Source organism: Nymphalis io, chromosome 10 (genome assembly GCF_905147045.1).
Source record: "Nymphalis io chromosome 10, ilAglIoxx1.1, whole genome shotgun sequence".
Lineage (NCBI taxonomy): Eukaryota > Metazoa > Arthropoda > Insecta > Lepidoptera > Nymphalidae > Nymphalis > Nymphalis io.
Window position 1 is genome coordinate 8,283,610 of NC_065897.1, and position 16,030 is coordinate 8,299,639.

General features: G+C 30.4%; 2 protein-coding genes across 2 annotated transcripts in view; both read left to right on the forward strand.

Annotated features, from left to right (window-relative positions):
• The window catches only part of LOC126771050 (protein cappuccino), a 26,746-nt gene extending 20,614 nt beyond the window's left edge, over window positions 1-6,132 (forward strand). The window contains exon 11 of the transcript XR_007669510.1: window positions 6,123-6,132. The gene's annotated coding sequence lies outside the window, so the exon portion shown is untranslated. The remainder of the gene's footprint in view (window positions 1-6,122) is intronic.
• LOC126771054 (leucine-rich repeat-containing protein 40-like) lies at window positions 3,745-10,136 on the forward strand. Its single transcript, XM_050490736.1, has 11 exons — window positions 3,745-4,032; window positions 4,123-4,307; window positions 4,538-4,741; window positions 4,936-5,059; window positions 5,144-5,313; window positions 5,392-5,534; window positions 5,972-6,157; window positions 6,298-6,441; window positions 7,766-7,954; window positions 8,432-8,623; window positions 9,173-10,136. The coding sequence occupies exons 1-11, from the start codon at window positions 3,864-3,866 to the stop codon at window positions 9,276-9,278; spliced, it is 1,812 nt and encodes a 603-aa protein (XP_050346693.1). The 5' UTR covers window positions 3,745-3,863; the 3' UTR covers window positions 9,279-10,136.
• Window positions 10,137-16,030: the final 5,894 nt, after the last annotated feature.

The window sequence follows — 16,030 nt, forward strand, 5'->3', positions numbered from 1 at the left end:
TAGTTGATAAACGTAGTGGATAAAATGTTTTTTTGGGTATTCTTATTACATTATGAATTGCCTCGTATGTCTCTTTTATTTGTTTATTTATTTATGACTGTACACAAACATTGTATAATCAGGACACAAATTAAAATTACAAAATTATACATTTTTTAAGCTAGAATACATTACTAAGCACGTGTACTCTTAATACTCTTTATCGGTATGTTTGACTGCCTCGTTGAGACACTAGAGGCTAGACATGAGGCCACAGATCCCGAGGTCCTGGGTTCAAACTCCAGGTCGGGCCAATAAAATGTTTTTCTTTCAAAGATTCTCAGTAGTAGTCCGGAATCTTGAAATTGGAAGTATCCTGTGCCTCGGAAAGCACGTAAAGCAGTTGGTTCTGCACCCATAATTATTATTAGAGCCGAGCGAACCGCAGTGCATTGTGACTTTCAAGTGTATAAGCAAGCAAATTTACAGAGATTATTACTTTAAAATGGCCATAAAAACAGAGACACTGTTGTTTCTGTGGAACCGACGAAGTTGCAGGTTGTGACTTTCACCCATCTTCCCTAGCGCAAGCATATTTAGCGATTTTGACAATACAAAGAAGGAAACGTGAAAAAGTACCTAATTAAAATAGCTATTAAACGGTATTGCAGTGATTTAATTATATAAAATAATCTTAGATATTATTAATTAATTAATTTAATAAAAATATGAATGTAATAGATCCTTAAAACATAAACACGTTACGTTACCTGCCCATTCAGAGAAGATCTCATAAAGGCACGGGCGGTCAAATTAAAAATATATAGTAAGTTGGTGGAAAATGCCAACTACAGGGTTTCTTGACGGTTCTTTTCGGTTTATATAAAATCTGTATGAAAATCTGGTTGTAGATGGACATTTAATTTAATCTTGTAAAATGACATTTAAAAATTGATTTTGATTTTTATGTTTTCGTTTTTTGTACATTGATTTAATAAAAGCTTATTAATATTTGTAATATATAATTTAGTTGCAAGTTTTTAAAACTAATTTATTTTGTAAATAAATAACATAATTTATTTTAGTGTTACCGAACCAGGGTCCAGTACTAACGAAACTCCGATCAGGCTACGAACTTGGAGATAGAATTCAAGTCCACTGCTCTTCTAGTCTAGTCCTACTCTTCTCCTAGTTTATTAACAACGCACCCGCTTATGAGTGTTCTAGAGCCGAAATATACTAAATATGAAGATGGTCTGACAACTACAATTCTCTTTTTTTTAGATTTCAGTCAGTCACGTACTTTTAATTTTTCAATGACAATTATTTTAATGTTATTTTGTAATATAATCTAAACTTACTTAAGCATATTAAAAAAATCTATTGTATACCGAGATTTAGTCTATTTTTACACATTTATTGGCTGATACATACAAATAGATAAATGGTATTAAATAAAATAAAAAACCTGAAATTTTTACCTGAATATATAAATGTAATATACATGTTACAGTGTTATAGAATCATTTGGAATTAAGGTTTTCAAAAAAAAAAAACATATTCAGTTTTATTGTATTTAAAGATAAATTATGTCGATCAACGATGGACTGCGGCGAGCGACTCCTAGTTAGCTGCGAACTGAGTTTCGGTGCGGCCGAATGATTCGGCCAATTTTTGGATTTATTTTATACTTATACTAGACTGCACGGCAGACGATGCCGGATATCCGGATGCTATGACAATGATAAGTATGTACATACCTATATAGAGTATTAATAAATAAACGATACTGTAGCCTATTTCAACCACAAGAGGAGTAAACCCAAATAAACAACTTTGACACCGATATCATTGGTCACCGATATCAATTGATGCGATACCATTGGTCAAGATCTTGAATAATCTATGATATTCGTTATGGATTCGCGATTCAAGAACTGTTTATAGTGCGTAATACAGCAAAACAATTAGAAAACCGCATGCAATTTGTAAATCTACAGTTTGTTTACCTTTATTCCTACTCCGATTAGAATAGGGTATCGAAACTTTCTCCGAAAATAATGCAGTAGGTTAAAAAAGTCCAATAAACTTATTATAAAAATATATTTTCTTTAACAAACAGACGGACGTGGCTATCAACCGCTGGGATCATGCATTATATAGGACGCAGCTGTATCAATGCTTATATAGGACGATATGGATATGGCATAGATATTATACTTACATACTTATTTTATATTGTTTGATTCGCAATGGAACAATCTCTTTTTTTGTAAATTTGACGTTGATTTAATTGACAAGTCCTAAAAATGGATATCAATTTAACTTTATAAATAATAATTAAAATTAAACAATTTAAAAGATGTACATGTACTAAATAGTAAAGTTATTTTAATTTTTCGTATATTCTACAGAAATAAATGTTTTTCGAAAGCCTTAAACGATAAAATGGACAAGAAGATTCAAGAATTTAAACACGTAAATTACTTTAAAGGTATGAAATATGTGCCTGTTTCTTTAAAGTTCTGGTTCTAATATTTGTAGATTATTTAGTTATATTCAGAAAATTATAACACAACAATACGGCTTAAGAAATATTATCTTTAAATTTTAAATTAATTATATCTTTCTCGCTGTCAAGTTTTGGTTTGGACTTTGGTCCAATAGAAGTTTGTTTTTCTTCGAATCAATGATATCCTCCTAATCGATTTTTGCGGCGGGCATACTCAATTAACCAACTTTGCGGATTATAATTATAATATTGCACTATCTATTCCATACCTCTTATAGACCGAACGGTTCAATTGTAGGGCCAGTGGCTTTCCGAAGCCCGCCAGTGACAACAGGTGGTTTTACTGGTGGTAGGGCTTTTTGCAAGCTCGTCTGGGTAGGTATCGCCCACTCATCAGATATTCTACCGCAAAACAGCAATACTTGATATTGTTGTGTTCCGGTTTGAAGGGTGAGTGAGTCAGTGTAATTACAGGCACAAGGGACATAAAATCTTAGTTCCCAAGGTTAGTGGCGCATTGGCTATAAGCGATGGTTGACATTTCTTACAATGCCAATGTTAAGGGCGTTTGGTGACCACTTACCATCAGGTGGCCCATATGCTCGTCCACCTTCCTATTCTATATAAAAAAAAAACTACCAGACGAGAAAACCAACAAAATTACCAAAACAAGACCAATAAAATTTTTAATGGTCTTACCTGGGGCTTGACACCAGGACATCAAAATTTGCAGTTTTATAAGTTAGTCACGAGACAAACGAGCCAGTCGAAATTTTACAAAGTATTGCTCTCACGTAACATCTAAAAAATATAGTTTATTTCTTCTCTTCTTACTTAAAATCGTTGCAAAACGCGATAGAATATTAGCTATTTAAATAAAGAAAAACTTATGGCTCAAACGATATAAATTTAATCATATGTTGTTAATTTTTGTAATTAATCTTTCTCATTTCATATTCCATGAATTCATAGTTTCAAAAGAAAACCTTTAGAAGGTAAACTATAGATTGCTATATTAAAATACAATGAAAAAGTTAGCTTAAGTACTTGTTGTTTACATACATACCTACGAAATTACCTCATTTTAGTATTTTTGAATAATCGAATGTATCGATGAATTTATGATTTCAATTTTGAATTTCGTTATAGCCCAACTCTACAAGTATATTGACATTTGTGATTTGACATTTGACTCAAATTTGACTTATGACATAACATAATCGTAACATATCTTTATATATACTTAGTTTAAGTTTGTATTTGTAATTAATTTATAACAAAACCTCAATGTGGCTTTCGTAGTTCGTATTTATTGCAATTATAATATAATTTAACTTAATTTAAAATTTCGATACATTGTGTATATGTTAAAATGTCTCGTCGACATACAACACCGACTAAATCAAGAGTACAAAGTTGTAAAAAATCTGTTTTTCACCTTCAAGATAAAAAAGCAGACGAAAGTGAATTATCTCTTGGTTTGATTAAATCGGCCAAACGTACGGGACAGTTGAGCCTATGTAATAGAGGACTAGGGACAGGTGTGTTTAATTAATATAATTACTTGGTTCAATTATGACAGATGCATTAAGGAACGTATAACGTTAATTTAATATTCTTAATGTTTTTAGTACCAGAAAATGTCTGGAAAATTAACGAATTGGTGTTGGATGAAACCAAAGAGGTAGACTTCTCACGTAGTGATCAAAATAATTGGTGGAATGCAGAGCCCTTGAAGATGCTTGATCTCAGCTCTAATGTTATTAAAACATTATCTCCAGATATAAAATTGCTGCAGGAACTTATTACATTGAAGGTAAAAAGCATTTGTAATTTTTTGTATCTTAAGCACAAGTAATAAACAAAGAGTTAGTATTTCTATATAATATCTATTCAGTAATGATTAAAAATGAATTTAAAGAAATAGAATTTATAGTCTAATTAAAAAATATATATATATTAGGCTCAGTTATAGTTATGCTATCAATCCATATAGATGAAATATAGATGTAAGGAAAATTTACAATTCCTTATTTCTGATTGCAGCTTCATGACAATGCTTTGATTGAACTTCCAGCTGAGTTCGGTGAACTTAGCAACTTATCAAACTTGAGTTTAGATCATAATAAACTTGAAGTTTTGCCAATAGAGTTCTATAAATTGTGTGAGCTAAGGTGGCTAAGCATTTCTCATAATATGCTCCAGAAAATTGAGCCTGACTTTGGTGATTTAGTAATGTTAACATTTTTGGTAAGTAAATCCCATATAATTTACTGATGTGCTATAAATGTATTTATTTAAATATTAACAGAATTTATTTTATGTATCTGTGGTATCATTAATATTTTAGTGCAAGATTAAGATAAGATGACGATAACAAAATTATATTAAAAATATTTATTAGTTTAATGTTTCATTATTATTATCTAATTTATAATATGCAGGACTTATCACATAACAAGTTGTCAGTATTACCGCCTGGAATGGGATATTTGGTACGCTTGATGGAACTCAACTTATGTCATAACCAGCTGTCAGAGCTACCTCCTGATATAGTTAATCTTAGAGGTAGATTTCAGATAATAACATGTGTTGTATAATTTCGTTCTGAATGCATTCACGATGTATTAAATTTAATTATAAATATTTAAGATTTGAAAAAGTTGAATGTAAGCAATAATAATTTGAAGAAACTACCTCCGCTGGGTGAATTAAGGAAAATGGAAATATTCGATGCTAACCATAATGACATTGATGAGCTTCCAGATTTTTATGGATGTACAGCTTTAAAAGAAATATATTTAGCTAATAATTTTATAAAGGTAATTTTTGATATATATGCTTTGTGAAAGAAAATGCAAAGATAAATTTGATCTGTGAAATTATGTTATATATTTAAGGAAATTACTGAAGAATTCTGTGATCAAATGCAACATTTAAATGTGCTAAATATAAGAGACAATAAGTTGGAAGTATTACCAGAAAATATATCACTTTTGAAAAAGCTTAAAAGATTTGATTTTTCAAATAATAACTTAAACAAGTAAGTGGCAATTCCATCTATGATTAAAATAGAAATAGCAATAATTCTAGCTAGTTTCTGCCTGCGGCTTTACCTGTGTGTGAGGGGGGAAAGGTATTAGATACCTATATACTTATTAATATTAATGATCTATACTTAAATTTTTTTGTGACATAAGTATCAGGAATTAAAATGAATCAAATGTCTATTAGTTATTAAGAGTTATAAAATAATATTGCAGTCACGTAATGGAATATATCAGAACTAAAAAATGAATAAATAACAAAAAAATTAAATCTCAAAGAGACGCAAAGATTGTGGAAAATAAAATAATAATAATTTAGTAAAAGTTGTATATTAATATAACTTTTTTAGAACTATTTTTTTAGATATAATTTAAAAAAAAACACTAGTTCTTTTTTCTTTTCTTTTCTTTTGATTTAGTCCCTAATTTTTAGGTTACCTACAAACTTAGGTCTACTCTCCCAGCTTCAGAGCATAAGTATGGAGGGTAACAAGCTATCATGTATGCGACAGGACATTATCAAAGGGGGCACTGATAGGATGATGAAATATCTACGAGACCGAATGACAGACGAAGTTGTTAAGGAAACCAGGGTCAATGAAGCCAACTGGCCCGACAAGTGAGTTTCTGTCTTATGAATATTGTAATAGGGATCACTTTGCAATATTTTAATGTTAATTATTACGCTATAGTTGTTATTTTGAATTTAACTTTTTTTAGTATTCTACCATAATAATATGCATAAAACTTTTTTTATAGATACACTTTGAAAAAAAGTCAAGCATTAATGTTGCCTTCAAAAGAGCTCACAGCAATACCGGAAGACGTTTTTATCGCTGCAGCTGATGCAGAAGTTCACATCGTTGATATATCAAAAAATAAATTCACCTCTGTGCCCTTTGGGTAAGTTCACTTTAAAAATAAAATAGGACTTTCGTAATAATATGAGTAATATATTTTTTTGTTTATAAATATACTTCGCTTGTACTTCACTTAATAGCTTCGCCCTGCGGTTTCACCTACTTTGAATTTATATTAGATAAGTCCGTTTTATAAAGTTGAAGATATTATTTGTCGTTTACGGTTACTGCTTCGCTTCTAGGCGACGTAGCTTGAAGTTAAATAGCGTTTAAACTTCCGCAATTGTTTTCGTTTTAGTTTTAGAAAGTCACTTTGACTAGATAATAATATAAAAGAAAGCAAAACAATGCTTTACTTTAAAATCCTATCCAGGGAAATTTTGAAAAAACTTGAAAATTAAATTTAGTAATTATGATTATTTAAAAACTTTACGTAAATAATCCGTACCGTAACAGCCTGTTAATGTCCCACTGCTGGGCTAAGGCGTCCTCTCGCTTTTTGATGAGAAGGTCAGGAGCTTATTCCATCGCGCTGCTCCAATGCGGGTTGGTAGAATACACGTGGCATAATTTCAATGAAATTAGACACATACAGGTTTCCTCACGATGTTTTCCTTCACTGTCAAGCACGAGATGAATTATAAACACAAATTAAGCACATGAAAATTCAGTGGTGCTTGCCCGGATTTGAACCCACGATCATCGGTTAAGATTCACGCGTTCTTACCGCTGGGCCATCTCGGCTTATGTGCTTCACGTATATAATAATTTTATGCTAATACGTACGCCTAAAATAAGTATGTACTTTAAGTGGACATAACTGTTAGTAGATTCAGATGGTGTTAATGAAATAATGATTAAACAATACTTTACAGTAATTGCTATAATAATCTAATTATACACATTTGTATATCTGTGGTGACATGCAAATATTTACTTTTTAAAATAGTCAGTTTCAAATCACTGGCAGATACGTAAATTTTGTTAATTTTTATAGATAACGTAGCTGTCTGCTCACTGTAAGTTATTTAATGCTCATAAAACTTGTGTGCCTCGGCACAGGCCTTAATAATGATGCAATGTAAACTCTTCAATATTTGGAACGAATTTAAATTTTATATTGTAGTTTGTCGTTCGTACTACAGTGCTAATAAATAGACGCAATACAAAACTGATTTTATTTTATACCTTCAATTAATACAAGAAGGTATATTTGTACCCGAAGATGTTGCGCGTTTCTAAAAAACGATATCATATAAAGATGCGCGCCAATTTGCGGTATACAATTTAGGTTAATGACCTGACAGCGTGTGAATTTCATATTCTTATGTTTTATAAAATTCATTACTTAGATTTGATACTTTCAGGATCCATCATGTGCGGGAAACGTTGACACAGTTATTACTAACATCGAACAGCATCGAGAGCATTCCAAGCGAAATAAGCGTTTGTAAACATTTGCAATATCTGGATTTGGGGAAGAACTGCCTTAACGACTTGCCCATCGAATTAGGGCTCTTGAAGAATTTAAGGGAACTTGTCATATCGAACAATAAGTGAGTGTATATTAATTATTAATTTCCGACATATAAAGACGTTTGCTTAGGTTTTGAATAATAATAATAAGTTTACTAGGTTTTTAGTTACTATAACTGTTTATAAGCTAGTTTCAGACAACAAATAAAGAAAATTCTATAATACGGTTTAAATATAACAAGGATGTTTTTGTACTTCAATGTTAAGGGTTTAATTCGCTGTAACGCTATTGTGGATGTGTCTTGATGTTAATCAATTACCGTATCAAAAGCGCACCTACCGTAGATTTTATATAATTAATACAATATAAATTGTATTAATTACTTTCACTAAATATCATTAAATAAAACGCACAGTGTACACAATGGTACAATCGATTTCGATAAAACATCTAAACGACACTAGTAAAACATTTGCGAACACATCTGTGAACGCCAAAGTTTTACCCGAGTAAGTAATCGAGAGGTAAACGTTACGTCTTCGTTAATTCGATCCAGATTCACGAAAATCCCGAGATGCGTCTACGAGCTGGACAATCTGGAGATCCTCCTGGCGGCGGACAACCGCATCCAGGAGATCAACGTGTCGTCGGACGCGCTGGCCCGCCTGGCGCGCCTGGCCGCGCTCGACCTGCGCAACAACGACATCCGCGCCGTGCCGCCCGAGCTCGGCACCTTCACGCACCTCCGGTGAGGGGCTCGCTCGTACACAGGGCACCGCACTGTGGGGAACGCTGGAGGCCAAGGTTTCCTTGGAGGTTCTTGATTTACTTCAAGGAATTCAAGGATGCAATTAGTAAAAGAGGATTGCTGTAAATATTCGTTCATTATAACGTAGGAGTACAAACCTCGTATCGTATCGAGTCCGTAAGGTAGACATGTTTTAAAGCGATCTATCAAAGAATTGTATTATTATCTTTCAATAAAGTGGCCCATAAAACAAAATTAACATTTTATATTATTATTAAAATTTAAACAATTTGTAACTTTATATTAAAAAAAATTCGCTTTTCGAAATACCAATGTTACGAAGACACCAGCTTGAGAATCACATGTCGTGCCTAGCCGTGCTCTTTACAATAATCTCCCTTCTACCCTTCCAACATCCACGGGTTGAGAAGTGTTAGATGGCTCTATTCTACTCTGTCACTACATTACTCAAGTACTATTTGATGTAACTACATACAAGCGAATCGATACGAATATTTTTAGCTTAATATTATTTAAATTTATTTTCAGATCGTTGGAGCTGATGGGCAATTGTTTCCGTCAGCCTCGACACGCGATACTCGCCAAAGGTACGGCTTCCATTCTCTCGTATCTCAGGGACCGAATACCAACTTAGTTGTTTCGTTGTAAAGAAAGGCTGACCATTTTGTTTAATATTAGTGCCACGGAATATAATACCAGTGTGTGACGTTTGTTACGTCATCACGACTCGACCACATATAATATGATTGAAATGAAATTTGACATTGACATTGTATGCGACCTGGATTAATACATATCTATTAATTCAGCGAAATAGAAGAAAATAAATTTCGGACGGTGTAGCTGGGGAACGTAGTCTAACATGATTTTCTATGTGTTTTTGTCGTTTGATTCGAGTAGCTTACTTACTTTACTTACTTCCGCTTATAATATTATGCGCATATGTGAGCTTCTTATACTGGTGACTATATTAGTAGGAGCTACACGAAATGAGCCTTACCATAATATGCTACCTTAATATAATATGGCCTTCCGAAATACACGTCGAGGGCATTTAACCTTGTCGTATATACCTGGGGCGTTTGTAACTAATAAAACTGAAGCGAATCCTTATAAGCATTTATGTAGATTGAACGTAAAATTGAATTAATAAAAGCTAATAAGACTTGTAATTGAAACATAACTGGCACGTTCTTAAAAACATTCGAATTTTCACTCTCCCGTTCTTTCTCTCAATCACTCACTTGAGCAAGAGTTGAGCCCACCCAGCCATTATCAGCCATTAGCCATATCAGCCATTGTGATGTCGCGTTTGATTTCAAAAACGTCCTTTTATTTAAAAATGAACCTTGATATTATAATTCTGTTTTCAAAAATAAAAAGGTGCTGCATTTTATAACGTTATAAAGAATTAATAATTTTGTTAAATGTAAAATTATATTTTAACGTCAATCATCCGTCCATTTAAACTTAATAGTGATCTAATAATATTTTTTCTTTTAATAGCCAAGAATGCATGGCAAGATTTAATTTTTATTTTTTTTAATTCTGCTTAAGTTAATAAGTATATTTGAAATAACATCTAACTCAAATGACATAGGAATTTAAAAGAAATTTTGAAATTTGACACTTGCTTTATTGTCCTTTAATGTACCCATTCTTCATGAAGCTTGTTTATGCTTATTTGAAAGAGAAAATTAGAATATTTTTATTGGCATTACTAATGTTATTTTGGTTTCCTTTTTATCAAAAATTTTCTTTGAGAAGAACGAACGTGTTCTCTATTAAGCTTAAAAAAGGAACGAAATTGTAAATTCGAATAAGTGACATAAAAATAATAAAATTCATTTTTAAAAATTTAATTATATAATTATTTAAACAACACAAGAGAGGATATTTAAATTTTCCCGTCCAGGTAAACGTATAGCTTGTGTAAATTCTCCACGTCACAGTGGTTACCACAATAACTGACTCTTATAAAGTTAATAAACTCAATAATAGTTCTGTAGCCTATTATGCTCTTATAACTCAGTTAAAAATTTTCATATTTCATTTCAATCATTTTGCGAGTAACGAGCCGTGAATGTCGTTTCTAAAATTTTATACGTCACATATATGCGACTTTAAAACTTACGAATCCATTTTTATAGAGACGCTTATTAATTACGTCTCGTATGGAATGAAAACAGCGCAGTCTAGTGATGATAATTAAGCGTCAACGATTTCAAATATTTAAAAAAACTCGGACTAAGTACACTGTGTTCGGGAATGGCAACACTGGCATTAAATGAGGTGATATAAATTCGTAAATGATTAAATGAAAAATTCTAGTCAGCCTTTTTGATCGTAAGTGCAACATATCTATGAGAGATTATTTATTATTGTATGTAATCAATCGCAATGTAATAAAAGTTTTTGCTTTAAAATTTTATTTCTGAAGATCGAGCGTCGATCTTAATGATGTTATTACTGCGATTATATTAAACATCAAAATAAATAAAATTCAAATGTAAAATCTAAGGAAATTCGTAATTGGTAGTTGACTTGTGAGAAAAAAAAAATACCATTTCAAATAAATGAACAGTGTAATATTTACGTGTAGAAATGTTATAAGGAACCCGAATTAACTTATGTTTATACAAAATTTTACAATGCTTAAACATTGTGGTTAAAAGTGTCCCCTCGTCACAGTAATCATGACTTAAATGATAAAAATTATAGACAGAAAATTAGCGGCGAAATGACTATTACCTATATTAGTATCAGGTGTGTGTGTGTGTGTGATATAATAATAGTTATAAAATGTAGTTATCAAACACATTGAAATAAAAATCGTCATTTATATCTTTATCGTGATCAAAATTTATATTCGATGATAAAATGTAATCGAGATGGCTCAATTATACAGATAGTTTAGGTTACCGAACGTTTTTTCTAAAAGTCTTAAATTAAATGTATTTGTTAGTTTATAGCCCGGTTAATATGTTAAAGAAAATATTAGTTTTGCTTATGGATAGTAGAATTGTGTAATTACACGGTTTTTTTTTTGGTATCTGTTATCTTGATTCATTTACCTAACTGTCCGTTATTCGTAGCCGTCTGATTGGTAATTCAGTAAGCCAATAGCATCAAAACTAATTATTTCTTTATTAACTGGGTAGGAATAAACTGAAGTAATTATAGTTATTGATGTCGCCATACTGAGAATAACATCAGCCAGCTGAGCCAAAGCTAGATTAGCCAAATTTGTTGTTTTTTTTTGTACCTGATTACCACCGCTGATATTTTGTTGCTGTTATTATTAAATATTATTTATTTTCGTTATTTATTATTTAAAAAGATTTATTATTGCAATGAAATGTTGTTGCTAACATAAAAAAACTAAATTTTGTGTCATTATTGTGATGAAATGTGTGAATGTAATTGTAAGGCTAATAAGCAATTATTATTCTATTATATAATTATGTAGCTAAATGCCAAATATTGCATATTATAAAACATATATATTTAACCTCTCCCCTTTTTCAGACCGTACCATGACAGTTATCGTGTTTTTTTTTTAAGGTTTCCAGCTGCAACATAGCCAAAAACTATTAAAAAAGTATTTAATGCCATGTAACGGCAATTTTAACCAAAAAGGATATTTGATTAAAAAATATATATTTTTTTAAAAATGAAATATTAGTTTTTAATTAATTAAAATTCATAAATTATAACGTGAGTGACCTCAAAAGTTTCCCGATTATTTGTGACGTTATAATATTAACTTGCGTTTAAATATGGAATACGTCAAAGTATGCGCTCACAAAATGTTATAAATGTTTTGATTTTCTTTATATGACAAAAAATACATTACATTATAGAGATTACATTTCTGTAGATGTTTTAGCTACACAGCGGACAATAGATAACCTTAATTTTATCGTCAATAAAAACGTTTATTAACTATAAAATATTTTATTATTCATGGTACGGTTTTTTATTGGATCGAGAACATTATTTTTTGAAAATTTTTACTCGTATTATAAATTAATTAATAAATTTTAATTATAATAAACAAAAAAAAAACCACTTCATGTATATCTTATTATGAGTGATTATTTTCCATAGAAATTATGACTAATTTTTAAGTTCAGTACAAAAGTCGAAATGTTTTTTTTTAAATAGTTTTTTCAATTAACTTTAAATGTGTCGCGGCGTGGAATGCTAAAAATTATAACAATTCTTGCTTGTAGAATTAAGGGTTTTTCAAGTTCCAGGTATGCTTTATTGTATGCATTATATATTTAGTATTCATAAAACATGTACTTTTACAATATTTCAGCAGTGCACACTTACAGCATACCTATATGTATATATATGTTATATACACAGGACGACATGTAGCCTCTCGGCGAAATGACTTATCTATCCTAGGTATGAGAAACGCCATCCGCATAACATCAATCATATATATATATATCATATTCAAACATGTTCTAATTTGATTTTTAATTAAACTAAATAGTGATTTAAAAAAAGTAATATGTCATAATTTGTCTCAAGCTCTGATTTGTTCTATGCTTGTTTAAACAAGTAATCGGGTAATATTTAACAAAACACTACATTATTCGCTGTAAAATATTGTAGTGTTCTATCAAAATACTAATTGCTGTATAGCTATTATAACAAAACTAATTTATATAAAAACTCCGATTTTATCACATTGAGTTTCTCATTCGGACAAACCTAGGAGCGACGGATCTTTGGTCTTTGATTATAACGTATATATATATATATATATTATAGTATTGCAAATTATATTTATACATATAACAATAATATATCTTTTAACATATTTAACCTTCTTGATACGAATATTACTATACTTTGAGGCTTTATAATTTAGCAAATGTATATTATCTACATTTTAATACTTGTTGAGAGAAATTGCGATATAAAAATTGTTAAAATAAAAATATTTTCAATATATCATCAGTATTGTTAGATTCATAGATTTTTACAAGGAATGCTCACAAAAGCAAATTCATAATCTAGTTGGTCATAATTTTATCACTGCTTAATATAGGTCTCTAGATATTATATTGATTATTGCAATTTGCATTTTGTCTATTGAGACAAAATATATATTATAAATCATAAGCAAGCCGACTCGCTAGTTTTACATTATGTATTGGAATTTTATAATACTATTTTTATAAATTATACATACATATTATTGAATATTTTTCTCAATATTCTATTTTGTTACTTAGTTTAATTGGAATTGTATAAAACATGGTTTCGTTGTAGTAACATACAATGTCAATAAAAATCAGTGATAAACATAAAATAACATTCCCCCAAAATAAAATTGACAAATATTTTATTATAATTTTTTAAGTTTGTAGACGTAAATCCGCGCACACATTACAATAGGGAACGCATTATACATTATACGAGGCAACGTCTATTTTTGATGTATTTGCGTTGTTCGTCCGATTTCTATGACTTCCACAATAATACTGCGCAGTGTGGCCACACTATTCCCTTTGTGTAGTTTCGACAATAGACAATGCATCGAGCTCGTTCGTATTTCTGATATAGGAGGTTGAATGTATCAAAATATAATTTATCGAAAAGATATATGAATTTTTATGTTTCGAACATTGTTTTTTCTACTCTTCCAATATGTTTTTATTGATAATATTCAATATCAATGTCAGTAGCCATAAAACAAATAAAAAGCTTGACACACAGAGGAGAAAAAGGTATTCAAGTGTTTTTTCTTTGCCTGTTTTTATATAGATTTAACGATAATTGTCAAACTTGTAGTATAAAATATAAATTAACTGGTAGTATTTCATCCTACTCTCGTATATTTTTGCAATACCTACAATGTGTACGCGGATTCTGACTGACTATTGCAACATTTTTTTTTCATATTAAGTATAAATTACTACGACGTAAAAACATGTTTAAGAATTACATTAGTTATTAGCGTACCTGATATTTCACAGCTTAGCCATTTTGCGTGTTTTGTGGTATTTGTCATTTACCGTTGTTATTATTTTGTGTGATTAAATAGTTTATATTAATAATTATAACGCACAATAAAAAATAAACCAAATATATGTCATTTTATTTTACTTAATAATATCTTAAAATAAAAACAATATTATTAATTTTAAATGAAACAAATGTTCATTAATGAAAACACTACATGTGAATGCTTATATTGTAATAATAAAACGTTCTTATATCATGATGCTCGTACGTTCCAAATCGGTGTAATAGAATCATATTCTATGCTAAGTGCAATTCAAACAAATAATGAATATAAAAATATGATATATAATGAAGAAACGGTGAATCACATGCGTAAAACAATTGAAAGCCTGTCTTGCTTGTTATAGGAAACTAGTACGGAATTCAATGGTTTTGTTTTTTTCAAAATTGGCTAGTTATTGATATTGTTGTTGAACCGACTTCAAAAAATCAACAAAAGCGTATCTTTTGTATAATGTACTTAAGCTCACTGATTTCTAGAAACTGACTTGACCGATTTATATATAGTTTGATTATTATATTGTTTGATCCCGAGGTGTTCCTGTATATTTTAATTTAACGCAAGAAAACTAGTTAGTTACTAACAATGGAAGGAATTTAACATAAGAAAACTATGGTAGGAAGTAAGCAAGGAAAGACGGGTAAGAAACCTTTTGGTCTATGTCATTCCTTGAGGATCAAGTTTGTTTCATACTAAGATAACCGTGAAAGCGTAACAGATTTACTTTCGTATATATAATATTAATAAAGACATGTTTTACTATTCTGTCAAAAATGAGCCTATGTATAATTTCATGGATTTCGTTTTCTATTATTTAGGATCTCCATCAAAGGATACACACTCACGAGTACATCGTGGAATAATGTTTCATGTCTGTTCCTGCAATTATAGGTCAACCACATCAATCACATTATAAATTGAGTAAACAGAATTAAAAAAAAGAAATATTACTTATATCTTAATAAAAGATTTTATTTTTTAAATGCATTTAATTTATAGTTTTGTATATAGTCACGTAAATATTTTTTATAAATCACTTCCTTTGTTTTGTGGTTCGTATGTCGGTCTGCTTTTCACTTTGGGATTTTAAACAAAGCGCTTATTATATATACGCTTATTATATACCTTATAACTTAAACCAACACACAATATATCTAAAACTATTCGATCGAAATGATTAACATGGATAAAAAAAATATCATCATCGGGGGTCATCTTAAAATTGAAGTTTGTCGGTGCCAGAAAAATAGCTCCACTTCACTCCACTCTACATCATCCTCCCTCTTCCTCCTCTGTCTTGTGTTTTTGTCCCTGTGGAATAATTCCAATTCCAATTT